At 46.4% G+C, this 27,449-nt stretch overlaps 1 protein-coding gene across 4 annotated transcripts in view; it reads left to right on the top strand.

Moving 5' to 3' along the window:
• Positions 1–27,449, top strand: part of kdm6a (lysine (K)-specific demethylase 6A) — a 444,294-nt gene that overhangs the window by 82,218 nt on the left and 334,627 nt on the right. For 3 of the 4 annotated variants that reach the window (XM_072513832.1, XM_072513833.1, XM_072513834.1), the window contains exons 3-4: positions 5,411–5,519; positions 14,391–14,440. In XM_072513832.1, the coding sequence (XP_072369933.1) occupies positions 5,411–5,519; positions 14,391–14,440 (159 nt within the window). Of the gene's footprint in view, positions 1–5,410; positions 5,520–9,649; positions 10,259–14,390; positions 14,441–27,449 lie in introns of those variants that run through there. The other variant, XM_072513835.1, reaches the window with a different exon arrangement.

The raw sequence follows: 27,449 nt of genomic DNA, 5'->3' as shown, positions 1-27,449 counted from the left end.
CACCATCTCCCCCACCAGCCTCTCCCTCGCCCCCCGCTCCCTCCGCTCCTTGTGGGCCCTGATGGAGATCAGCTCTCCCCTCACCACCGCCTTCAGTGCCTCCCATACCATCCCCACTCGGACCTCCCTGTTGTCGTTGGTCTCCAAGTACCTCTCTATACTTCCTCGGACCCGCTCGCTCACCTCCTCGTCCGCCAACAGCCCCACCTCCAAGCGCCACAGTGGGCGCTGGTCCCTCTCCTCCCCCATCTCCAAGTCCACCCAATGCGGGGCGTGGTCCGAAATGGCTATTGCCGAATACTCGATATCCTCTACTCTCGCTATCAGTGCCCTACTCAAAATGAAAAAGTCGATTCGAGAATAAGCGTTATGGACATGTGAGAAGAATGAAAATTCTTGCAAATCTCCAAGGGTCCACCCCTCCCATTTGGTCCATAAATCCCCTTAACACTCTAGCCGCCGCCGGCTTCCTACCCGTCCTAGACCTGGAGCGATCCAGTGCAGGATCCAACACCGTGTTAAAGTCTCCCCCCATTATCAGGCCCCCCACTTCCAAGTCTGGGATCCGACCCAACATACGCCGCATAAAACCTGCATCGTCCCAGTTCGGAGCATACACATTGACCAGTACCACCCTCTCTCCCTGCAACTTACCACTTACCATTATGTACCTACCGCCATTATCTGCCACAATGCTCGACGCCTCGAATAACACCTTCTTTCCCACCAAGATCGCCACCCCTCGATTTTTGGCATCTAGCCCCGAGTGAAACACCTGACCTACCCACCCTTTCCTCAGTCTTACCTCGTCTGCCACCTTCAGGTGTGTCTCCTGGAGCATAACCACATCCGCCTTGAGCCCCTTCAGGTGCGCGAACACGCGGGCCCGCTTAACCGGCCCATTCAGTCCCCTTACATTCCAGGTTATCAGCCGGATCAGGGGACTACCCGCCCCCCTCCCCCGCCGACTAGCCATGACCCAGCTGGAGTGACTGCTGCTTCCGGATGTGGAAAGGGGGGGAAGAATTGGGGATATGTACAAGTGGCTGGGGAAGCAGGGAGGTGAGCGGGTGATGAAGATCAAGGAGAAATGGGAAGCGGAGTTGGGAGGAGAGATCAATTGGGAAGCATGGAATGAGGCACTGCGTAGGGTAAACGGGATCTCCTCTTGTGCAAGGATGAGCCTGATACAGTTTAAGATGGTGCACAGGGTGCATATGACTCTGGCGAGAATGAGTGGGTTCTTTCAGCTGGTAGCAGATGAGAGGTGTGGGTGGGGGCCAGCGAATCACGCACGTATGTTTTGGGGTTGTGAAAAATTGGGAAGATTCTGGGCGGGAGTGTTCGCGGTCTTAGCCAGGATAGTGGAGGAGGAGGTAGACCCGCACCCTTTGGTGCTGATATTTGGGGTTTCAGAGAAGTCGGAGCTCATGGAGAGGAGGAAGGCCAATGTCTTGGTCTTTGCCTCTCTGATTTCATGGCGGCGAATTTTGCTCAAGTGGCGGTCGGCATCGCCACTGGGGTAGCGGCTTGGTTGGGTGACCTGTATGACTTTCTGTGTTGCGATTAGGGAAGTTAAAGTACGAATTAAGGGGCTCTTCACGGGGATTTGAGGAAAGGTGGGGAGTGTTTGTGACTGTGTTTGAGGGGCAGTTTGTCGCGGGGGAGGGGTGGGGGGTGAAAAAGGGGAAAAATCTATAGTTTGTTGTTGGGAAGTATGTTTCCCGGGGTGTTTATTGGCTGTAACCTGTTTCGATACATGTTTGTAAGAAAATACATTTTTAAAAAAAACAAAAACAAATGAAGTTCAATATAGATCAGTTTTCAATAGTATGGTTTGGGAGAAAGAATAGGAAGGCCACACACTCCTTGGAAAATAAGCCTTTAAATGAGATAGAGAAGCATTGGAATGTGGTACCACAGGTAGCACAAACCACTAAAATGAACAACGTACTTTAAGAAAGCATTTTAAAATCGCAAATCACTTGTGTCATTTCCAGAGGGATAGAATTAAAAAGCAGAGTTGTATTCAATTTGTATAGAATCTTTTCAAATAGGGGTGCAGTGAACAGTTCTGATCTCCATATTATGAAAAGTACACTGAAGCACTGCTGAGTTGCAGATTCAATTTACTGGAATGATATTGGAACTGAGAAGTTATATCTATCAAGCAAGCTTTTTATAGAAAGAGTAACCCGAGAAGTTTTTCAGGTTCTGAAAGGGTTTGATAGGGTAAATGTGCAAGACATGAATGTACTAAAACGTTACAAAGCTCTTCACAGGTACATTATAAAATAAAATATGTCACTCAGCCACGTGGCATATGTTTCATAAGCTTGATGGTCAAAGAGGAGGAGTGTTTGAAAGGAGGAATGGACAGTATTCGAGAAGGAGAAACCTAAGGGCCTTGGCAGCTGAAGGCACCACCTGCCTACCATTGATGGAGGAAGTAAAATTATTGATGTTCAAGAAGCCTTCATTAGGAATGTAAATATCTGAGGGCTGTGGGACTGGAGGAGATGAGAGATGGTGAGGTCACGGAGGGAATCAAAAACCGACATGCGAATTTTAAAATAGAGGTGTTTCTTAAACTGCAGTCAGTGTAGGTCAACAAGCATAGGAATAGATTAAGCACAAGTTTTCGCTTGTGAGGAAGAACAGAAACTGAGGTCCTAAGTATAAGACTAAGGCTAATGAATCCAATAAGGAATTTGGGGTTAGAATATGGAAATATCTACTGCAAGTGTTTTTTTAAATTGTTCTTTCATGAGATGTAGGTGCTGCTGGTAAGGCCAGCACTTGTTGACCGTCACTAATTGTCCTTGAACTGAATTTCACCAGGCAGTTAAGAGCACCCACGTTGTTGTGGGTCTGGAGTTACAGGTAGGCCAGACATGATAAGGATGGCAGATTTCATTAAAGGACATCAGTGAACTAGATGTGTTTTTACAACATCAGTGTTTTTTTCACAACTCTTTGATCGCATTCCAGATTTATTAATTGAACCACCAGCTGCCATGGTGTGATTTGAACCCCATGTCCCTGGGGCATTAGCCTGGATATCTAATCCGATGATATTCCCACTATGCCACCATGACTTGTATCACATTCAAGTGGAAGCTGATAACCATGAGTGAGAAAGGAATAGAAAGATGTGCTGATGGAGTTAAATAAAAAGAGTTGAGTGCAACATAAACACCCTGTGAACTTGTTGGGTCAACTGTCCTACTTATGTGCTGCTGAAAATATATAATGCATATGGCTAAAAATAGCTTTGCAACACCAGGTTAAAGTCGAACAGGTTTGTTTTGAATCACTAGCTTTCGGAGCATTGCTCCTTCCTCGGGTTCCATTCACCTGAGGAAGGAGCAGTGCACCGAAAGCTAGTGATTCGAAACAAACCTGTTGGACTTTAACCTGGTGGTGTAAGGCAGCACGGTAGCACAAGTGGATAGCATTGTGGCTTCACAGCACCAGGGTCCCAGGTTCGATTCCCCGCTGGGTCACTGTCTGTGAGGAGTCTGCACGTTCTCCCCGTGTCTGCGTGGGTTTCCTCTGGATGCTCCGGTTTCTTCCCACAGTCCAAAGATGCGCAGGTTAGGTGGATTGGCCATGATAAATTGCCCTTAGTGACCAAAAAGGGTAGGAGGTGTTATTGGGTTACGGGGATAGGGTGGAAGTGAGGGCTTAAGTGGGTCGGTGCAGACTCGATGGGACAAATGGCCTCCTTCTGCACTGTTCTGTGTAATTTGTAGGGCAGCATGGTAGCATAATGGTTAGCACTGTGGCTTCACAGCGCCAGGGTCCCAGGTTCGATTCCCTGCTTGGTCACTGTCTGTGCAGAGTCTGCACGTTCTCTCCGTGTCTGCGTGGGTTTCCTCCGGGTTCTCCGGTTTCCTCCCACAGTCGAAAGACGTGCAGGTTAGGTGCATGCTAAATTTCCCTTCGTGTCCAAAAAGGTTAGGAGGGGTTTGTGGGTTAAGGAAATAGGGTTGAAGTGAGGGCTTAAGTGGGTCGGTGCAGACTCGATGGGCCGAATGGCCTCCTACACTGTGTTCTATGTTCTTACTGTGCTCACCCCAGTCCAACGCCGGCATCTCCAAATCATAAAAATAGCTTGTGGGAGATATCCTCTTAGCAGCATTGTTCGCACTGCTGCTCCAGGGAGTTGCATTCATGGTGTAGGTTATGGATGTATTGGGTTTGTGGCTTTGTTGGAAAAATGGAATTACTGTTCGAGTCTGGCTTGGATATTTTCATGGAGATGTCAGTCTGAAGGAGTCATTTTTGGCTGATTATGCAGTAAATATATGCAATTGGTACAAGCTTCAAATTTTATGCCCTTCAATTAATTCCAACCACTGACCTGGTCTTCTGTTTAGAATTTATCTTAACACACCTGTACTTTGCAGAGATGAAATTACATTATGGGGATATCTAAAACAATAGGTCATGGGAGGAAAGGGAGATGAAATCGTAGTATATGAAGATTTTGTCCAACAGGAAGGAAGTCACTTTGCATTGCCATTTTACTAAGTTATTAGTCATTGCACACTATAATGGCCCAAAAGGGAACAAACTATTTTGGTAATGATAAACCCTTTCAATTTGTCTTGGAAATAGATTCTCACAGAGCATGTACTTTTTTGTTTGCAGTTGTAAGAACTATTTAGTGCAGTTTTAATTAACTTAATTAACACCATCTCAATATAAATATTTCACTTGCAGTAATGATATCCACATGAACTAAACTTAATTATTGCATCAGCGTAAAATATAAAGAACTAGTACCACAAATAGATCAGATTTCACTGGAACAACTGCAGCCCATACATATCCGTTTAGTTTCCCTCTAAAATTTTTATAATTTTAATTTCTCTAATATAGTGTGAAGGATATGTTGGTTAGTGTAAGATGTAATTTATTAACTCGAATACTGACCATAACTCATCATTTTGAATGTGCCATTAAGTGCAGTTCACTGTCTTCCCAATTTGTCATTTATGTACAACTTTTAATCTACTCTCAATAAAAATTCTGGAAATAAAGTCTAAAATATGTTTTTAAGGACTCCATCCAGAAACAATTGCTATGTTACTCATGATAGACATTTTGGATTGAGTAAACCTAGGCATACAGCCATTTCTCTGAGGTGACAAGTGAATTCAAATCTTTTAAGTATACACTATTTGTAAATGCTCCATTCCTTTGGTCCTTTAAACACCTTCATAGTGAAGAGATCCCGAATTCTGGAATTAAATCATTGTCCCTAGCTTATGTACTCTGTGCATTAGCATTTAAATACTGACTTGCTCCTAAATTGTTAACCTTAACTCTGAAGGTAGGATTATTGCAATGATCTTTCATTACTCTCAATTCTCATTTTTCATTCTTGTATTGTTTTGTTTAGGCTATTCACTGCTTTGAGTCAGTGATCAAGAAGTGTGAGGGAAAAGTTGACCCTGACTTGTTTTGCCAGCTTGGCCATTTCAACCTCCTGTTGGAGGATTATCCAAAAGGTAAGCAATATTATTTCTTAAATTTACATTCCTGTTCAATTTTTGGGGGGTTACAAACTGCAAGGAAAAGAGGCCACTCTAACTTTCCTCAAATAAGGGGACCAAAACTGTGTACAATACTCAAGGTGCGATCTTACCAATGCCTTGTATAGTTGCAACAACACTTCCTGACCGTTGTACTCAATTCCTATAATGACAGCATTCCATTTTCTTTCCTCATTACCTGCTTCACCTGCATGCTATTTTTCTGTGACTCATGCATGAGGGCACCCAGATCCCTCCGCATCGGAGCACCCCGAAGTGTCTCCCCATTCCGATAACAAGTTGCCTTTCCATTTTTTTTGTCCAAAATGTATGACCTCAGATTTATCGACGTTAAACTCCATGTGCCACATCTTGGCCCACTCTCCTAACCTATCTATGTCCATTTGTAAGGTTCTCATTTCCTCATTGTAACTTTTTATTTATCTGCAAATTTGGCTATAGAACCTTCCATCCGTGTATCTGAGTCGTTAATATAGATTGTAAATAGCTGGGCACAAGGACAACCCTGTGGCACCCCATTAGTTATAACAATAATAATCTCTTATTGTCACAAGTAGGCTTCAATGAAGTTACTGTGAAAAGCCCCTAGTCGCCACTTTCCGGAGCCCGTTCGGTGAGGCCAGTACGGGAATTGAACCCGCGCTGCTGGCCTTGTTCTGCATTACAAGCCAGCTGTTTAGCCCACTGTGCTAAACCAGTTATACCTTGCCTTCCAGAAAAAAGACTTATTTCTCCCGACACACACTCTCCTGTCTGTTGACCAGTCTTCTATCCAAGCGAATAAGTTTCTCCTAATCCTATGTGATCGCGCCTTCCGGAAATCCAGATATCTACCAGATCCCCATCATCCATGTTGCTTGTTAAAGGGACAGAGCATACAAACAAGTATACACCAGCAAATAGTGTCATTGGAGAATGCTAAAAAGACAGAATTAAAGGCTCTTCATCCGAATAAATGACTCATTAATACTGATAGATGAATTGATGGCGTAGACCGAAATAAGTAGACATGGCATGGTAGCCATTACAGACATGTGTCATAAAAAGTGACCATGGCTGGCAACTTAATATTCAAGTACATTGGACTTCTTGTAAGGATGGGAAGAAAGGGCAAGAATGTGGAGTAAGCCTGTTATTAAAGGATGAGATCAGTGTAGTAGTGATAAATTATCTTAACTTTTAATCTATTTTCCCAGTCAAGATGGTAGATAGGTCGTGATAGACAATTATATCTGTTCTAAGGATCTGTTCTGGGGCCGTTGCTGTTTGTCATTTTTATCAATGACCTAGAGGAGGGCGCAGAAGGGTGGGTGAGTAAATTTGCGGACGACACTAAAGTCGGTGGTGTTGTCGACAGTGCGGAAGGATGTAGCAGGTTACAGAAGTTCTTGGAAGTGTGGATGAGCAGAGGGATCTAGGTGTCCATGTACATAGATCCCTGAAAGTTGCCACCCAGGTTGATAGGGTTGTGAAGAAGGCCTATGGAGTGTTGGCCTTTATTGGTAGAGGAATTGAGTTCCGGAGTCATGAGGTCATGTTGCAGCTGTACAAAACTCTGGTACGGCCGCATTTGGAGTATTGCGTACAGTTCTGGTCACCGCATTATAGGAAGGACATGGAAGCTTTGGAGCGGGTGCAGAGGAGATTTACCAGGATGTTGCCTGGTATGGAGGGAAAATCTTATGAGGAAAGGCTGATGGACTTGAGGTTGTTTTCGTTGGAGAGAAGAAGGTTAAGAGGAGACTTAATAGAGGCATACAAAATGATCAGGGGGTTGGATAGGGTGGACAGTGAGAGTCTTCTCCCGCGGATGGAAATGGCTAGCACGAGGGGACGTAGCTTTAAACTGAGGGGTAATAGATATAGGACAGAGGTCAGAGGTAGGTTCTTTACGCAAAGAGTGGTGAGGCTGTGGAATGCCCTACCTGCAACAGTAGTGAACTCGCCAACATTGAGGGCATTTAAAAGTTTATTGGATAAGCATATGGATGATAATGGCATAGTGTAGGTTAGATGGCTTTTTGTTTCGGTGCAACATCGTCGGCCGAAGGGCCTGTACTGCGCTGTATCGTTCTATGTTCTATATGGCGATTCAACAGAAGAAAAACCCTGGTCACCATAAGCAATCTACTGATTAATTAGCTTCCTCCGTCGTCTTGCAGAAATGATCTCTGGAATTGTGAGTGGCTCTTGAGGAAAGGTTGCGCAGGTTGGTCCTGTATTCATTGGAGCCAAGAAGAAATAGAGGTGATCTTATTGAAACATAAAATTCTGAGGGATGTGGGCAGGGTAGATGTTGAGAAGGTGGTTCCCCTAGTTGAGGGATTTAGAACTTCGGGGCATAGTTTCAGAATGAGGGTGTCCCATCTAAGATGAATATGAGGAGGCATTTCTTCTCTCCAAGAATCGTTAACCGCTGGAAATCTTTACCCTACTGAGCAGTGGATGCTGGGTAATTGAAATTCAAGGCTGTGTTAAAGATTTTTGATCGGGGGGGGGGTGGGGTGGCAGGCAGGAAAGTGGAGTTGATACCACAATCAGATCAGGTATTAATGAGTAGTAGAACTGGCTTGAGGGTCAAAATGGCCTACTATTCCTCCCCCTCCTCTGTTCTTGTCAGCATGTTTGTAGTGCCACATTACATGTACATAAAAATGTAGAAGCTCTTTGCTCCTTTCGTAAGCTAATTGTCTTTGTGTTTTGCCTGTTTGCATGGGCTTCTAAATACCCAAGCCTTTGTTGATAATGCTGTGATTGGTCAGATTGAGCTGCTCCTTGGTCTTGCACCATCTTCTGGAAGCCTTGCTTCCCAGCAAAACACTTGAACATCTGTGAACCCCGACATAAAATTGTTGCCAAATCCAGAAATTCCATCCTTGGTTTCAAATGGTGCAGAAATATGTTATGTCTGGGGATTGGACTTGTCAATCTCAGGTTCTGTATAAAATCATATATCCAGGGTTTTGTGCTCCCGTGATTCGGTTATAGAGAAGCTGTTATACTGTCTTATGTCTAACCTCTGTACATACAGAACTGAAAAATGTCCTTCCTGAAACAATGGTTTGCTTTCTTGTATGTTGTACACTCATTTGACCAGAAAATAAAGTGGCAGAAGTGTCCTAATACTTTAATCTACGTGGAAAAGCTGCCAAAAGTATTGATTCCCCGCCCCAAAAATAGATTTTCTATTGCCATTGTAGTCCTCTGAGAAAATTGAAATCCAAAAAAAGGCATCTGCTTGAACTCCTGCCTTGTGCTGCAGACTTGCTCACAGACAGCCTGCTCTAACTAATTTTCATCTTCCAGGAATGCTTTACTGCACAGCGCACTGCCACATGATGTTTGTGGGAGCTTGCTTTGTACAAATTGTTTGCCATATTTTCTACAATGCAATAGTGACTACACTTCAAAGACACCCCATTAATTGTAATGCACTTTTGAATGTCATCTGTAGTTGTGTAAGGTGCTATATCAATGGAAGCCTAGTTCTTGACCTCCGGCATTGTCTACTTTGTCTAGAGCCCCTTGCCTCCCCGCCCATGTCATTTGCTGCGATCCATTCATGTTCGTTCAGTGCTGATCAACCTATGTACAGCTGCTTTGTTTCTTGAATTCCAGTTCAGGAACATAGTGAACATTTCTTCTCGGCCTCAACTTCTCTTCTGATCCTCAAGTTATTCTTTCACCTGTGTGTTTCCTCCATTACAGATAAGTAGACATGGAATAGATATTTGAATCTGGCTCAATTGCAATGAGATGACCATGCTTGAGTGGACATTCAAATTCTTGTGTCCTTCCCCACTTTTTTCCGGCGCTAGCCCTGTCCTCAAATATAAATGAGTGAAAGAGACATGAAAGAGAGAGAGAGCAGGGAAAAAGTGAGTCAAGATATCGAATCAGTGAATCGTTCCGAAGCATACAGATAAATTAACAAAGAAATGAGATTGCACACAATCGGCGATGTTCGCTGGGAAAGTTTCTAATATTTTTTTACCATGTAAAATCAAATTTATTTTGCAGCATAGACCAAGTGGAATGTTACATCATTCTTGCTCTATTTCAGCTTTAGTTTTGCTTTTCATTTTGTCTTTTCAACCATCGTGGTTTTCAGTTATCGCAGGTGAAAGGTTATTGGTAAAAGCAAATTACAGTGGAATCTGAAACAAAAACAGAAAATACTGGACAATCTCAACAGGTCTGACAGCATCTGTGGCGAGAGAAGGGAGCTAACGCTTCGAGTCTGGATGACTCTTTGGTTGTTTGACATTTGAAGAGATTCTTGAGAATTCATGTGCTGGTGATATTTTCAAGGATTCTTGAATCCCTCCGGTGCAGAAGGAGGCCATTTGGCCCATCGAGTCTGCACTGACCCTCTAAAAGAGCACCCTACCTAGGCTTAATCGCTGTAACTCTACCTAGGGGAATTTAGCATAGCCAATCCAACTAACCTGAATATCTTTGGACTAGAGAGGAAACCTAAGCACCCGGAGGAAACCCACGCAGACACCGGGAGAAAGTGCAAACTCCACACAGACAGTCACCAAGGCTGGAATTGAATCCGGGTCTCGGATGCTGTGAGGCAGCAGTGCTAACCACTGTGATACCATGCTGCCAACGTTTTTGAGAGCCAAGCAATGTAAAACTGGGACAAATTGCAGGATTGTTTTATAATGAACAACTGTCTGATCTTTAAGGTACAGTTGTAAAATATTCAGCAATTAATATTTCAGTTGCTCACTTTGTTGCTAAAATATTTAGTGCTGTGCTTGGTAGATAAATGACAACAGCAATTATGAAGACTATGTCTCCTCTTGAAGACATTCCCAATTTAAATGTATGTCTTTTCAATGTTTGTTACTTAAATTGATTGTGGGGGTATGCAGTTTTGAATATCCTCCCAACTACCACTTCTGAATCCATATGCTAACTGATGCAGTTTCCCAAAGGCCCCATCCCTCTTCTTTTCAAAATGACTGGTGTCACCTCATAATTGGATATATATATCGCCGTTCCTTCACTGTCGCTGGGACAACATCCTGCAACTCCCTTCCTAACAGCACTGTGGGTGTACCTACACCTCCGGGACCGCAGCGGTTCAAGAAGGCAGCTCGCCACCAATTTCTGAAGGGCAACTTGGGAAGGGCAATAAATGCTGGCCTAGCCAATGACACCCGCATCCCATAAATGAGTAAGAAAAAAAATACACAAAATACCCCCTTTGACCCATTATGTAGTAATGCTTTAACTCTTCTGTAATAGTTGAATCTCTAACCTTTACTTTTGGGGGTTAGGTAGTGTTATAACCTCCCTGCTGTGTTCCCACCTCAATGGATTTTCGGGTTCAAATCGCTCCAATCTGCCTTTTGTAATGCAGTGCTGAGGCTGCCCTGGCCAAAATTCTGAATGATGTTTTCTGTTGGAACCATGACATATTGTGTTTCCTAACCTTCCACTATTATTTCACATGGTTTATTTTGTTATCTTCCACCACTCCTCAACCACCGAGCTGATTGTACAGTTCCCCCTCCTCTCTCTCTCCCCCAAACCCCTCCCTCCTTTCTCTCTCTCTCTCTCTCTCTCCCTCTCTCTCTCTCTCTCTCTCTCTCTCTCTCTCTCTCTCTCTCTCTCTCTTCTCCTTTTCCTTCTCTCTTTCCCCCCCCCCCCCCTTGGGACAAGTAGTCGATGACCGGCTTCTACTTCTATCTCCGGGCAAACCACTCCGCAGTCCCTCTCAAGACGAACTTGATCTTTTCCAATCTTAGGAATCCTGTGAGGTCGCTCAACAAAGCCCCTGGTTTCGGCAGCCCCAAGTCCCTCCATTCCACAAGATCCGTCTTCGGGATACCTGGAAGGCCAAGGCCAAGACATCAGCTTCTCTCGCCCCCTGGAACCCCGGGTCTTCCGACAGTCCAAAGATTGCCACTTCTGCACTCTGAATAAAGATCGGGAGGTCCTGGAAGACGAATAAGAACCCCAGAAGAACCATTATCTTCACAGACTGCACCCGCCCCACCAGTAACAGTGGGAGCACATCCCACCTCTTAAGATTCCCCCCTCATCTGCTCCACCAGCTGAGCCAAATTCAACTTGTGTAACTGCACCCACCCCCGTGCCACCTGAATGCCCAGATACCTGAAACTCGCCCCACTACCTTGAATGGCAACTCACCCAACCTCTCCTGCCCCCTCGCCTAGATAGGGCAAACCTCACTCTTTCCCATGTTTAATTTGTACCCAGAGAACTGGCCGAATTCCTTCAGTATGACCATAATCCCCTCCATACCTTCCAGTGGGTTTGATATATAGAGCAACAAATTGTCTGCATACAGCGAGACCCTATGCTCCACCCCGCACTATCCCCTGCCAACCCCTTGACGCTCTAAGTGTCATTGCCAATGACTCTTTTCACCAAGGCAAAGAGCAATGGGGAGAGCGGGCATCCCTGCCTCGCCCACGATGCAACCCAAAATACCCTGAACTCACCCGGTTCGTCTGCACACTCACTGCTGGAGCCCGGTACAACAGCCGGACCCAATCGACAAACCCCTGCCCAAACCCAAACCGCCCCAGCACCCCTATCACTCCCGGCATACAGTCCTCAATCTGTGAAGCCATGATCTTGGCCAGCAACTTGGCATCCACATTCAGCCATGACATTTGGTGGTAGGGCCTGCACTGCTCCGGGTCCTAACCCCTCTTTAAAATTAAGGAAATAGAGGCCTGTGACAACATTGGGTAGGGGGGCTCCTCCTTCTTCTTTGCCTCATTTAATGCTCTTACCAGCAGAAGCCCCAGGCCCCCCCCAAAACTTTTTATGAAATTCCACAGGGAGGTTGAGGGGCGACCTGATAGAGGTATACAAAATTATGAGGGGCATAGACAGAGTGGATAGTCAGAGGCTTTTCCCCAGGGTAGAGGGGTCAATTACTAGGGGGCATAGGTTTAAGATGAGAGGGGCAAGGTTTAGAGTAGATGTACGAGGCAAGTTTTTTACGCAGAGGGTAGTGGGTGCCTGGAACTCACTACCGGAGGAGGTAGTGGAAGCAGGGACGATAGGGACATTTAAGGGGCATCTTGACAAATATATGAATAGGATGGGGATAGAAGGATACGGACCCAGGAAGTGTAGAAGATTGTAGTTTAGTCGGGCAGTATGGTCGGCACGGGCTTGGAGGGCCGAAGGGCCTGTTCCTGTGCTGTACATTTCTTTGTTCTTTGTTTTGTTCTTGGAAGCCATCCGGGCCTGGGGCCTTCCCTGCCTGCATCGCCCCCATACTCTTCAGCACCTCCACCATTCCAATGGGCGCTCCCATCCCCTCCACCAGGCCGTCCTCCCCCTGGGGAACTCCAACCCATCTAAGAAACGCCTCATTCCCTCCATCCCGGCTGGGGGTTCCGAATCATATAGCCTCTGATAAAAATCCTCAAAAACCCATTGACCCCTACCGGGTCTACGACCGTATTACCTCTCCTATCCTTCACCTTTCCAATTTCCCTCGCCGCCTCCTGCTTCCTCAATTGGTGTGCCAACATCCTACTCGCCTTTTCCCCCATATTCATAGACTGCCCCCCTGGCCTTCCTCAGCTGCCCCATCGCCTTACCTGTAGATATCCAAGCTCCATCTGGAGTTTCTGCTGCTCTTTCAACAACCCAGCCTCTGGGTCCTCCGAATACCTCCAGGAGTAACTGCAGGAGCTTATCCACTAACCTAGCCATCTCAGTCCGCTCCATCTTGTCCCGATGAGCCCGTATCGATATAAACTCCCCCTGAACACTGCTTTGAGCGCCTCCCATAGTGTAGCGGGCGAAACCTCCCCCATGTCATTCAGCTCAACATACCCCCAATTAACAGCCCTGACCTGCTCACAAACCTCTCCATCTGCTAATAATTCCACATCTAACCTCCACTGCAGGCGCTCAAATGTGCAAACAAGTGGGACCTGTTGACCGGCCCTTTCAGCCCTCTCCCAGTCCAGTGATCAGCCTGGTCGTCTCTTCTTCTCTCTCTCTCTCTCTCTCTCTCTCTCTCTCTCTCTCTCTCTCTCTCTCTCTCTCTCTCTCTCTCTCTCTCTCTCTTCCCCCCCACCACCACCACCACCACCACATAGTCCCTCTTGGGTCAGCCTGCGTCACACGACCCTCCAGGCCCGCCCTCAGATGTCTACCGTCATCAACCTCCCTCCCATCGTACTTCAAAATCCCCACCCCTGCCAGCAGTCTCCCCCTCCCCCAAACAAAACAACAATCCCAGCCCTCACTATCTGCCTGCTTAGCCCCCCTCTCCCCCTGAGCTCCTGTGAACTAGCTAGCCTGGAAGCCCCCGCATTTGGCACCTAACATCCTACCCCCCACTGATTTTCTCCCCCCTCCACCTCGCACACTCCCATGGTGCAAACAACAATAACAAGAAGGAACGAGAAAAAAGGAAAATAACACCCGGAGAAGAAAAAACATAGGGTGCACTCATCCAGCTTGCCCCCCCAGCGTCCCATCAAATAACTCAGAGTAAGGGGGGGGGGGAGGGGGGGGGGGAGAGGAGAGGGAAAGCAAAGAGGGTTCGCTGTTGACACGTCCAAAGTGTGGCTACTTTTATCTTATCCTGGACTAACTCCTGCTTGTCCATTTACTTCTCTCCTATAAACCTGCATTAGCCTTGCCTCCTGACTTCCAACGTTTTAAATTTAAAATCCTCATCTTTGGAAGAATCTGGTCTCTTTAGATTCTGGCTGATCTGTTGTAGGACTTCTTTAAGTTTCTGCCATTTTGCTTTTTCTTATTTCATACCATTTTCGCATAATTAGATCTTTTTTCTCTTTTGTCTTTCAGCATTATCTGCATACCAGAGGTACTACAGTTTGCAATCTGACTACTGGAAGGTTTGTAGCATTTGAAAGATTCTTACTGCAATTTAATCACTTGCTATTTATTGAACAATGTTTTGTGTTCAGCATTCTCAAGTCACAAAGTAGTTAGTGCTGGTAGCTGAAGGTTCTTTTTCTTCTCCCACCCCTTTGATCCCATTATTTGTGCGACTGCATTTTTTCATTTTATTTGTTAAAAATATAAAGAAATGGTAGCACAGAAGATCATCGTTAAGCATTGGAAATTCTGTATTATTACATGGCACATACATAGCAGCTTTATCTGGTTTGTTATGCATGGTGATTGCAAATGCGCTGTGAACAATTGTGCTAATCTTTGGACATGAATATTTTACTAATTTTATGATTTGGCAAGTGAGACAAGCTTTGAGTTGCCATGCATCAAGGAAATGACAGGTCTCTTTCACTCTCTACTCAGTTGAGGGACCCAAGCTCCAATCCCAGTCTCAATTTTGGGCATCATGGCAGAAAAGAAAATGGTGCATAAATTTAATTGTGCTTTAATTGTCTTCAGTTTGTTCAATTTTTAACTCTTATTGACCGCACAACCGGAAAAGAATACTTCAGTATATATTTACACAGTAGATGTGAAAGCTCATCACCAATTTCAGCAGATGGATGTCTGAAAATTATGTAATTATCCAGATTAGCCATTGGAATCTCAAAAATTACTGGAGTCACATTATGAACTCAACTGATTATCTTAAATTGGTTGTTAATGTAGCTATTAGCGCATGCAGGATTGTTCATTTATGCTTGATAGAAGCAATATACATTCTTAGCAAAGAGAAGAAATAATGTGCAAACCGTGTGCCTTTTTTGAATTACCCAGGAACTTGAAGCTATATTTTCCCATTGCTTTCTCCATGGCAGCACCATTGACCAATTAGTCGGCTTGCCAACCAGTCAGCTCCTGTAGTATTAAAATGTTGTGATTGTTTGAAATTTGTCATTTTTTGCATTCGTCCGAATGAGTGCAAGATGGAAATGTTTGGCAATATGTCTCTCTTTTCAGCAATATCTTATTTGGTAAGAATGATAAATCAATTAAATAGATTTAATGTATCTATTAATGTTTATTGGTAAAGGAACAGACTGCACGTCCATCAAAATTGTATTTGTATATTGCTGATTTTTCAGAATGTTGCTTTTCCCCCTCGATTCTAGGTTAGAGATACAAATGTCGATACAGATGTACAATGATTGAACAACTTTGTACATTTAATATAATGTAGAAATTAGAAAGTATAAAATTAAATCATCTAATGTAAGTCACAGAAAGCCCAGCAGGATATACATTTTTTGGTGTCAACTTTTCCGATATAGAACATACAGTGCAGAAGGAGGCCATTCGGCCCATCGCGTCTGCACCGACCCACTTAAGCCTTCACGTCTACCCTATTCCCGTAACCCAATAGCCCATCCTAACCCTTTTGGCCACAAAGGGCAATTTATCATGGCCAATCCACCTAACCTCCACATCTTTGAACTATGGGAGGAAACCGGAGCACCCGGAGGAATCCCACGCAGGCACTGGGAGAACGTGCAGATTCCGCACAGACAGTGTCCCAGCGGGGAATTGAATCTGGAACCCTGGCGCTGTGAAGCCACAGTGCTATCCACTTGGTGGGGTCGATTGTATTTTGAGTCACCGAATAAAGCTATTGAAAATTTATACATGTCTCTGTTTACCCAATGTGCAGTGTAAACACTCCCATCTAGCAAGGGAATGTGGGAGTACTGCTGGACATAACTATCTAAAACTGCACAATGTACCAGCACCAAATACTCCAAGCTTGCTGTTCAGCAATGTGTGTCCTACTGTTTAGAGCATTCATTAATGAATTATTTGCACCAGTGAGAAGAATTCCAGGCTGAGGCATACTCTGCCCCTTTAAATTCTAATAATGATCCACCAGACTTGTTGGTCACTGATGTGCCCTTGACTACTATGGATCATGATGTGGAGATGCCGGCGTTGGACTGGGGTGGGCACAGTAAGGAGTCTTACAACACCAGGTTAAAGTCCAACAAATTTATTTGGAATCACTAGCCTTTGGCGAGTGACGAGGTAGGTTACACAAACACGCATATAGACAAAGCCAATGATGCAAGATATTTTGAATGCAAGTCTTTGCAGGCAATTAAGTCTTTACCGGTCCAGACGATACGACTGGAGAGAGGGATAATCACAGGTTAAAGAGGTGTGACATTTATTTCCTTTGGATCCATGGCGAAGAATCATTGAAACAACTACACAATGACATCAATACGTTCTATCCCACCATCAGACTCACCATGGACTCTCTCCAGGATCGATTTCATTCTTGGACACACGCATCTCCATCAAGGACGGCCACCTCAGCACTTTGTTTTACCGCAAGCCCACAGATAATCTCACGATGCTCCATTTCTCCAGCTTCCACCCTAAACACATGAAAGAAGCCATCCCCAATGGACAAGCCCTCCGTATACACAGGATCTGCTCAGACGAGGAGGAACGTAACCGACATCTACAGACGCTGAAAGACGCCCTCGTAAAAATGGGATATGGCGCTCAACTCATCAATTGACAGTGCCAATGCGCCAAAGCAAAAAACCGCACCAACTTCCTCAGAAGATAAATTTGGGACACAACCGACAGAGTACCCTTCGTCGACCAGTACATCCCCAGAGCAGAGAAACTACAACATCTTTGGAACCTTCCATCGATGAAGATGAACATCTTGCCAAGGCCATCCCCACACCCCCACTACTTGCCTTCAAACAACCGCGCAACTTCAAACAGATCATTGTTTGCAACAAACTACCCAGCCTTTGGAGAACAGCGAACATGACACTGCACAACACTGCCATGGCAATCTCTGCAAGACGTGCCAGATCATCGACATGGTTGCCACCATTACACGTGAGAACAACACCCACGTGGTACATAATTGTGCGGCTCGGCCAATTTTGTCTACCTCATACGATACAGGAAAGGATGTCCTGAGACATGGTACATTGGCGAGACCATGCAGTTGCTGCGAGAACGGATGACTGGACATCGCACGACAATCGCCAGGCAGGAATGTACTCTTCCAGTCAGGGAACACTTCAGTAGTCAAGGGCATCCAGCCTCTGATCTTCGGGTAAGCTTTCACAACGCAGGATTGCAGAGCAGAAACTGATGGGCAAGTTCCGCACACATGAGTACGGCCTCAACTGGGACCTTGGATTCATGCTGCATTACATTTAAACTCCAACCATCTGGCCTGGGCTTGCAAAATCCTACCTACTGTCCTGGCTTGAGACAATTCACACCCCTTTAACCTGTGATTATCCCTCTCTTCAGTCGCACCGTCTGGACCTGTAAAACATTTAATTACCTGCAAAGACTCGCATTCAAAAGTATTATCGTGCATCATTGGCTTTGTGTATATATGTGTTTGTGTAACCTACCTCTTCACTGACCTGATGAAGGAGCTACGCTCCAAAAGCCACTGATTCCAAATAAACCGGTTGGACTTTAACCTGGTATTGTAAGACTTCTTACTGAACTATGGATCAGGTATTGAATTACTGTTTACATTACAGAGAATCGATTTGGTTCAGAATTTGTATAATAAGGTATATTATCTTGGAGGCGTTTTGACTCAAATGAAATCCTGCCTGCCCTCGTCCTCAAAGGTGGTCATTAGCTGGCCATTTCACAACTGGACCTATGGTGTTGAGCCCTTCCCAGGTAAACGAAGATACCAGAAAAGCAGGACAGCTTGAGAAATAAGAGGGCATTGTCACCAATCTCCTTGTCTATGCCAAGAACACACACCATATCCTATTGAATAACAGCACCACCTGTTGGAAAGCCAAAATTTCAGCCGGAGCTGCCAACCAGTGATATGCGCGTCTGCTTTCATACCAAATTTGCTCTTGAGCCTTCCATGAAAACATGGCAACCTTTATGATGATATAATACAGGTCTCTTAATTAAGGCTGACTGCAGTCAACTCAAAGGAACATCAAATGGAATTCTTTAATGGAAATAATATATTTGAGGTCGAACTAATGAATTTGGTACAAGGTTATTTTCTGACTTAATGTGATGGGAGATCACATTAAGCACAGCTTACAGGTAAGCCTAGTTCTTGCAAAAATCAAGAAAGCATCAGTAGTATCAAAATACTGTTATTGCGAGGGAATTATTATTTTATAATTAAATTTCAGAATTTTGAGTGAAAACTTGGACGATTTTGCATAGGGAAATTAAAAGAATAAAGGAAAAATTACACGAATTGAATAGCAATTTAAATTATCTTTTCTAGCTAATACATCTACAAAATATTCAATTATTTCAATTACTGTTATGTCTCCCTGTAAACTTGATTGCCTCTTTTGCCTCAAGATGACTTCTATTAGACCTTTCCACTATATTGATGCAGAAAGAACTCATTAACCTTACCTTCACTGATGTTTTCTCTTGAATGTATCCCTGCACAACTAATGCATTGAATACCTCAGTATTCAAGATCAAAGGTCTTCTGCAACTTGTCTATCCTGACCCTAAATGGCAAATATGAGAAGTTCCTGAATTCTTGGTACTGAATATTAAAACCATCCATGCACCTTCCTCCTCATTCTCTTTTTAAAAAAAATTTAGAGTACCCAATTCATGTTTTCCAATTAAGGGGCAATTTAAAATAGCCAATCCACCTACCCTGCACATCTTTGGGTTGTGGGGACGAAACCCATGCAAACACGGGGAGAATGTGCAAACTCCACAAGGACAGTACCCAGAGCCGGGATCGAACCTGGGACCTTGGCGCCGTGAGGCAGCAGTGCTACACACTGCGCCACCATGCTGCCCCCCTCCTCATTCTCTTGTCCCCATTGCAACTTCCCGTTTCCTGCCCACTTACTCCTTCATCCTCAACATTTTGCATTTTACCCTCTATTTCACAATTTACAAACTCGCCTCCAGAAACCCATCACTTGCTCACTCAATCCCTTCAGTACTGAAATACAGGTTTAATGCCTTTAACAATTTTACTATCTTTTCTTGCTCATGGGCAGATATTGTCAATGTTGCCCTTTATGTGGGCAATATCTCCTTTTAATCACTTGCGCAGTTAATATTTAAAAAAAATAAACCAACTTACTTTTTTCTAGTTCCCACATGCTTCCTCTTGTGGAGTATTCTAAAATGCGAGGTCATAATCTTGGAATAAGAGGTAGCAAATTTAAAACAGATTTGAGGAGAAAGTACTTCTCCCAAAGCGTTGTGTAATCTGTGGAATTTGCTACCCCAGATTGCAATGGATGCAGTGGATGCAGGGGCAGTGAGTAAATTTAAGGAGGAGTTAAGACAGATTTTTAATTGGGAATGGATTGAAGGGTTATTTAGAATGGGCAGGAAAGTGGAGTTGAGGTCATGGATGTGATCAACCATGATCACATTGAAGGTGTTTAGGTTTGCCTACTCCTGCTCCTATTTCATGTGTTCGAGGGAGGAGATGTCCTGGCTGATTTTGCAATCCACCTCTTGGTAGCATTGCAGGGAACAGATAAGGAACATATCAGCCATGATAAAATGGTGGAGCAGACTCAAAGGGCTAAATGGTCTAATTCTGCTCCTATTTCTTATGAACTCATGAACATTTCTTCTCCAATTAAAGGCCTCTGAATGCACAATCACCATTTAACTCTTTGCCTCTCAGTTTAAACGTTCATTGCTGCAATCTGGAGTCTACATAAAATTGCATAGGATATACAGCACAGACGGGTGGCATGGTGATGCAGTGGTTAGGACTGCTGCCTCACCCGGGTTCGATCCTGTCATTGTCCGAGTGGAGTTTGCACATTCTCTCCGTGCTTGCGTGGGTTTCACCCCCACAGCCCGAAGATGCCCCACAGCCCAAACAAAACAGTACAAAAATTTTCCCTTTTTACAACAATAAAACAATATAAATAATAGTGACCGTTTTTTAACAAATAAATAAATAATATATAAACTAAATGGCAACTGCCATAACAAAGTATTAACTCTCCCAAATAATAAAGTCAAACAAGCCAATATACATATCCAAGTAAAAATATCCATACAAAAACACCCCTGAGGACCCCCCCCCCCTCCCCCCCTGGGTTGCTGCTGCTACTTTCCCAGCTCTTTTATCGTTCTGCGAGATAGTCAATGAACGGTTGCCACCGCCTGGTGAACCCTTGAGCCGAACCCCTTAGTGCGAACTTTATCCGTTCTAGTTTTATAAACTCTGCCATGTCATTTATCCAGGTCTCCACGTCCGGGGGTTTGGCTTCCTTCCACATAAGCAATATCCTTCGTCGGGCTACTAGGGACGCAAAGGCCAAGACATCAGCCTCTTTCGCCTCCTGCACTCCCGGCTCTTCTGCAACCCCAAATATAGCCAACCCCCAGCCTGGCTCGACCCGGACCCCCACCACCTTCGAAAGCACCTTTGCCACCCCCACCCAGAACTCCTGCAGTGCCGGACATGACCAAAACATGTGGGTGTGGTTTGCTGGGCTTCTCGAGCATCTCCCACACCTATCCTCTACCCCGAAAAATTTACTGAGCCTTGCTCCGGTCATATGTGCCCTGTGCAAAACCTTGAATTGTATCAGGCTTAGCCTGGCGCACGAGGACGAAGAGTTTACCCTACGTAGGGCATCTGCCCGCAGCCCCTCTTCAATCTCTTCCCCCAGCTCTTCTTCCCATTTTCCCTTCAGCTCATCCACCATGATCTTCCCCCTCGTCCCTCATTTCCCTGTATATATCCGACACCCTACCATCCCCCACCCATGTCCCTGAGATCACTCTATCCTGAACCTCCTGCGTCGGGAGCTGCGGGAATTCCCTCACCTGTTGCCTCGCAAAAGCCCTCAGTTGCATGTACCGAAATGCATTCCCTTGGGGCAACCCATATTTTTCCGTCAGCGCTCCCAGACTCGCAAACGTCCCGTCTACGAACAGATCTCTCAGTTGCACAACCCCAGCTCTCTGCCATGCTCCAAATCCCCCATCTATTCTCCCCGGGACAAACCTATGGTTATTTCGTATCGGGGACCGCACCGAGGCTCCCGTCCTTTCCCTATGTCGTCTCCACTGCCCCCAAATTTTTAGTGTTGCCACCACCACTGGACTTGTGATGTATTTCTTCGGGGAGAACGGCAACGGCGCCGTCACCATTGCTTGTAGGCTGGTTCCCTTGCAGGACGCCGTCTCCAATCTCTTCCACGCCGCTTCCTCCCCTTCTCCCATCCACTTACACACCATTGAGATATTGGCGGCACAGTAGTATTCACTTAGGCTCGGTAGTGCCAGCCCCCCCCTATCCCTGCTACGCTGCAAGAACTCCCTCCTCACTCTGGGTCTTCCCGGCCCACACAAAACTCATGACACTTTTCTCAATTCTCTTGAAAAATCCTTCGTGACCATCACCGGAAGGCACTGAAACACAAAGAGGAATCTCGGGAGGACTACCATTTTGACCGCCTGCACCCTACCCACCAGTGACAGGGGCACCATGTCCCATCTCTTAAAATCCTCCTCCATCTGTTCCACCAAACTTGTTAAATTAAGCCGGTGTAAGGTTCCCCAACTCCTGGCTATCTGAATCCCTAAGTACCGGAAATCTCTTGTTACCTTCCTCAGCGGTAAGTCATCTATTCCCCTGCTCTGCTCCCCCGGATGCACCACAAACAACTCACTCTTACCCATATTCAATTTGTACCCCGAAAATTCCCCAAACTCCCTGAGTGTCTGCATTATCTCAGGCATCCCCTCCACTGGGTCCGCCACATACAGCAATAAATCATCTGCATACAAGGATACCCGGTGTTCTTCTCCTCCCCTGAGTACTCCCCTCCACTTCCTGGAACCCCTCAGTGCTATGGCCAGGGGCTCAATCGCCAGTGCAAACAGTAACGGAGACAGGGGACACCCCTGCCTCGTCCCTCTATGAAGACGGAAGTAATCAGACCTCTGTCTGTTCGTGGCCACGCTCGCCACCGGGGCCCTATACAGCAGCTGTATCCATCCAATATACCCTTCTCCAAAACCAAATCTCCTCAGCACCTCCCACAAATAATCCCACTCCACTCTGTCAAATGCTTTCTCGGAGTCTATCGCCACCACTATCTCCGCCTCCCCCTCTGGTGGGGGCATCATCATTACCCCTAGCAACCTCCTTATGTTCGTGTTCAGCTGTCTCACCTTAACGAACCCAGTTTGATCCTCGTGGACCACCTCTGATACACAGTCCTCTATCCTCGTCGCCATCACCTTGGCCAGGAGCTTAGCATCTACATTTAAAAGGGAAATGGGCCTGTAGGACCCACACTGCAGCGGGTATTTTTCCTTCTGCAAAAGGAGCAATATCGTTGCCTCCAACATAGTCGGGGGCAGCTGCCCCCTTTCCCTCGCCTCATTAAAGGTTCTCGTCAAAAGCGGGGCCAGTAAGTCCATATACTTCCTATAAAATTGCACCGGGAATCTCCGGTCCCGGGGCCTTCCCCGCCTGCATGCTCCCAATCCCTTTTACCACCACCTCCATCTCAATCTGTGCTCCCAGTCCCGCCCTCTCCTGCTCCTCCACCTTAGGGAATTCCAGCTGATCCAAGAAACACATCATTCCCTCCTTCCCTTCCGGGGGATGAGCCTTATATAGCCCCTCATAAAATGCCTTGAACACCCCGTTCACACTCTCCGCTCCCCGTTCCATCTCTCCCTCCTCATCTCTCACCCCACCTATCTCCCTCGCTGCTGCCCTCTTCCTCAATTGGTGGGCCAGTAGCCGACTCGCCTTCTCTCCATACTCCTACTGTACACCCTGTGCCCTCCTCCACTGTGTCTCTGCCTTACCCGTGGTCAGCAGGTCAAATTCCACATGCAGCCTTTGTCTTTCCCTGTACAGTCCCTCCTCCGGTGCCTCCGCATATTGCCTGTCCACCCTCAGAAGTTCTTTCAGCAATCGCTCCCTTTCTTTACCCTCTTGCTTCCCTTTATGTGCCCTTATGGATATCAGTTCCCCTCTAACCACCGCCTTCAACGCCTCCCAGACCACTCCGACCTGAACCTCTCCATTGTCATTAAGCTCCAAGTACCTTTCGATGCACCCCCTCACCCTTAAACATACCCCCTCATCCGCCAATAAGCCCATATCCATTCTCCAGAGTGGGTGCTGTTCTTTTTCCTCTCCTACCTCCAGGTCTACCCAATGTGGAGCGTGGTCCGAAATAGCTATGGCCGTATATTCCGTCCCTGTCACCTTCGGAATCAGTGCCCTTCCCAAGACAAAAAAGTCTATCCGTGAGTATACTTTGTGGACATGGGAGAAAAATGAGAACTCCTTACTCCTAGGCCTACTAAATCTCCAGGGGTCTACCCCTCCCATCTGCTCCATGAAGTCCTTGAGCACCCTGGCCGCTGCCGGCCTCCTCCCAGTCCTGGACCTCAATCGGTCCAGCCCTGGATCAAGCACCGTATTGAAGTCTCCCCCCATTACCAACTTTCCCGCCTCCAGGTCCGGGATACGTCCCAACATACGCCTCATAAAATTTGCATCATCCCAGTTCGGGGCATATACGTTCACCAGAACCACCGCCTCCCCTTGCAATCTGCCACTCACCATCACATATCTACCCCCACTATCTGCCACTATGGTCTTTGCCTCAAACAGTACCCGTTTCCCCACTAAGATAGCCACCCCCCTGTTCTTCGCATCCAAACCCGAATGAAACACCTACCCCACCCATCCTTTACGTAGCCTGACCTGGTCTATCAGTTTCAGATGCGTCTCCTGCAACATAACCACATCTGCCTTTAATTTCTTTAGGTGTGCGAGTACCCGTGCCCTTTTAATCGGCCCGTTCAGCCCTCTCACGTTCCATGTGATCAGCCGGGTTGGGGGGCTCTTTACCCCCCCCCCCCATTGTCGACTAGCCATCCCCTTTTTTAACCCAGCTCCTCACCCGGTTCCCACGTACCCGTGTATCCCCCGACGGCGCCCCCCTGCATCGACCACCCCATCCCATAACAGCTCCCCCTTCTCCTTAGCAGCAGCAACCCAGTTAACCCCCCCCCCCGCTAGATCCCTTTCTAGCGTAGTTGCACCCCCATGTTGCTCCCAGAAGTCAGCGAACTCTGGCTGACCTCGGCTTCCCCCCTTGTCATCGGCCCCCACTGTGCGAGGCCCCCTCCTTCCTGCGTCCCTGTTCCCGCCATAATTACCACAGCGCGGGAACAAAGCCCGCGTTTCCCACTCGGCCCCGCCCCTAATGGCCGGCGCCCACAGTTCCTCATAATCTCTCTCCCCCCCCCCCCCCCCCCCCCCCCCCCAACATGGGGAAGAGAGAAAAGTTACAGGATCGCAAGATTAACAAATTGAAAAATCATCACCCCCCCCCCCCCCCCCCTTTTCCCTCGCCCCACATAATCACCCCACCACTTTGTCCCAAAAGTTCTTTCTCTCGCCAGACTATTCCAGCTTCTCGTCCACAATGAATGTCCACGCCTCTTCTGCCGTCTCAAAGTAGTGGTGCTTCCCTTGGTGTGTGACCCACAATCTCGCCGGTTGTAACATCCCAAACTGGATCTTCTTTTTGTGAAGCACCGCCTTAGCCCGATTAAAACTTGCCCTCCTTCTCGCCACCTCCGCACCCCAATCCTGGTATACGTGGATCACCGCGTTCTCCCACCTACAGCTCTGAGTTTTCTTCGCCCATCTGAGGACCGTCTCTCTGTCATTATAGCGGAGAAACCTCACCACTATAACTCGAGGTATTTCTCCAGCCCTCGGTCTTCGCGCCAAAACTCGATAAAGCTCCCTCCACCTCCAAAGGGCCCGTCGGGGCCTCCGATCCCATTAGCGAGTGAAGCATCGTGCTCACATATGTCCCGACGTCCGCCCCTTCTGCGCCTTCGGGAAGACCCAGAACCCTTAAATTCTTCCTCCTCGAATTATTCTCCAGTACTTCCAGCCTTTCCACACACCTTTTATGCTGTGCCTCGTGCGTCTCTGTCTTCACCACCAGGCCCTGTATTTCGTCTTCATTTTCAGCAGCCTTTGCCTTCACGACCCGAAGCTCCTGCTCTTGGGTCTTCTGCTCCTCCTTTAGCCCTTCAATCGCATGTAATATCGGGGCCAACAGCTCCTTCTTCAACTCCTTTTTCAGCTCTTCCACACAGCGCCGCATGAACTCTTATTGGTCCAGGCCCCATAACAAACGGCCACCTTCCGACGCCATCTTGCTTTGAGCTTGCCTTCCTTGCCGCTGCTCCAGAGGATCCTCCGCAATCCGGCCGCTATACTCTCCCTTATCCATGCGTGTCCGGGGAGATTCCCTTCTGGTTTACCGCACAGTGTTTTTGGCCGTTTAAATTGCCGTTGGGGCTCCTGTTAAGAGCCCAAAAGTCCGTTCCACTGGGAGCAGCCGAAACGTGCGACTTAGCTGGTCATCGCCGCACCCGGAAGTGCCTTGGGCTTTTTAATCAAACATTACCACCCCTCACCCTGTTCTAGCCTGATGTATGGTTTTGAAGCTTGGCATATATAAATCACAATACTTTATATGAGTATTAACAGTAATTTTCATTACTGATCTGCGTACCTGTTGGCGGATTCATTGAAATATTTTTGAAATAGCAAAGTGTCATCTTTTGAGAATTCCAAGATGATCCAAAACATTTCAGGTACAGACAGGTTTAGGTGGATGAATTTAGATTAATACTTTACCCCTTCTGTTTGTCCAATCCACTGCAACATTTCTGAATAATATGTCTGGCACAGTATTGTTTATCCTAGTTCTGAACTTTAGAAATATAAATCTCTGGAATATATACCACATTGCCCTAGGGTGACCAGATGGTTTTGAATGGGCAAGAAGTGTAAGGTAACAACCTGAAATCAAGTTCTGTCAAGCTATGACTACAAGCATCTTATAACCCAAATAGCCTGCATGTATTAGAATCCTATAACACAGGAGGTCATTCAACTCAATATGCCTGTGTTAGCTCTTTGGTAGAGCTATGTAATAAATCCGAATCGCTTTCTCCACAGCCCTGTTAATTATGTCCCCTTTGTGTTTATCCAGTTGTTTTTGTGAATGTTATTATTTACTTCCACCTCCCTTTCAGTAGTGCATTCCAGATCACAGCAACTTGGTTTTTCTTGTTGTCCCTTCCTCTTTGTCCAGCACTGTGGTTGCTAACACGTCCACGGGCACAGTTGTAAATCAGATATAGAACATACATAGAACATAGAACATACAGTGCAGAAGGAGGCCATTCGGCCCATCGAGTCTGCACCGACCCACTTCAGCCCTCTCTTCCACCCTATCCCCGTAACCCAATAACCCCTCCTAACCTTTTTGGTCACTAAGGGCAATTTAGCATGGCCAATCCACCTAACCTGCACGTCTTTGGACTGTGGGAGGAAACCGGAGCACCCGGAGGAAACCCACGCAGACATGGGGAGAACGTGCAGACTCCGCACAGACAGTGACCCAGCGGGGAATCGAACCTGGGACCCTGGCGCTGTGAAGCCACAGTGCTATCCACTTGTGCTACCATGCTGCCCCACATCGGCCAACACATTCGTAAAAAGTTCACAACCCAAATAGAAATGCATTGGCATTCTATTTAGGACATTCGGCTACTTGACACTGCCCAGTGGCCAGGCCCTACTTGTAACAGGTTTGTTTCGAATCACTAGCTTTCGGAGCACAGCTCCTTCCTCAGGTGAATTCACTTTAACCTGGTGTTGTAAGACTTCTTACTGTGCTCACCCCAGTCCAATGCCAGCAACTCCACATCATGGCTTTTATTTATTTATTATTATTTTTTAAAATTTAGAGTACCCAATTCATTTTTCCTATTAAGGGGCAATTTAGCGTGTTCAATCCACCTACCTTGCACATCTTTGGGTTGTGGGAGTGAAACCCACGCAAACACGGGGCGAATGTGCAAACTCCACATGGACAGTGCCCCAGAGCCGGGATCGAACCTGGG

Source organism: Scyliorhinus torazame, chromosome 8 (genome assembly GCF_047496885.1).
Source record: "Scyliorhinus torazame isolate Kashiwa2021f chromosome 8, sScyTor2.1, whole genome shotgun sequence".
NCBI lineage: Eukaryota > Metazoa > Chordata > Chondrichthyes > Carcharhiniformes > Scyliorhinidae > Scyliorhinus > Scyliorhinus torazame.
Note: the sequence above shows the minus strand (reverse complement) of the source record. Positions and strands in the feature narration are given on the sequence as shown.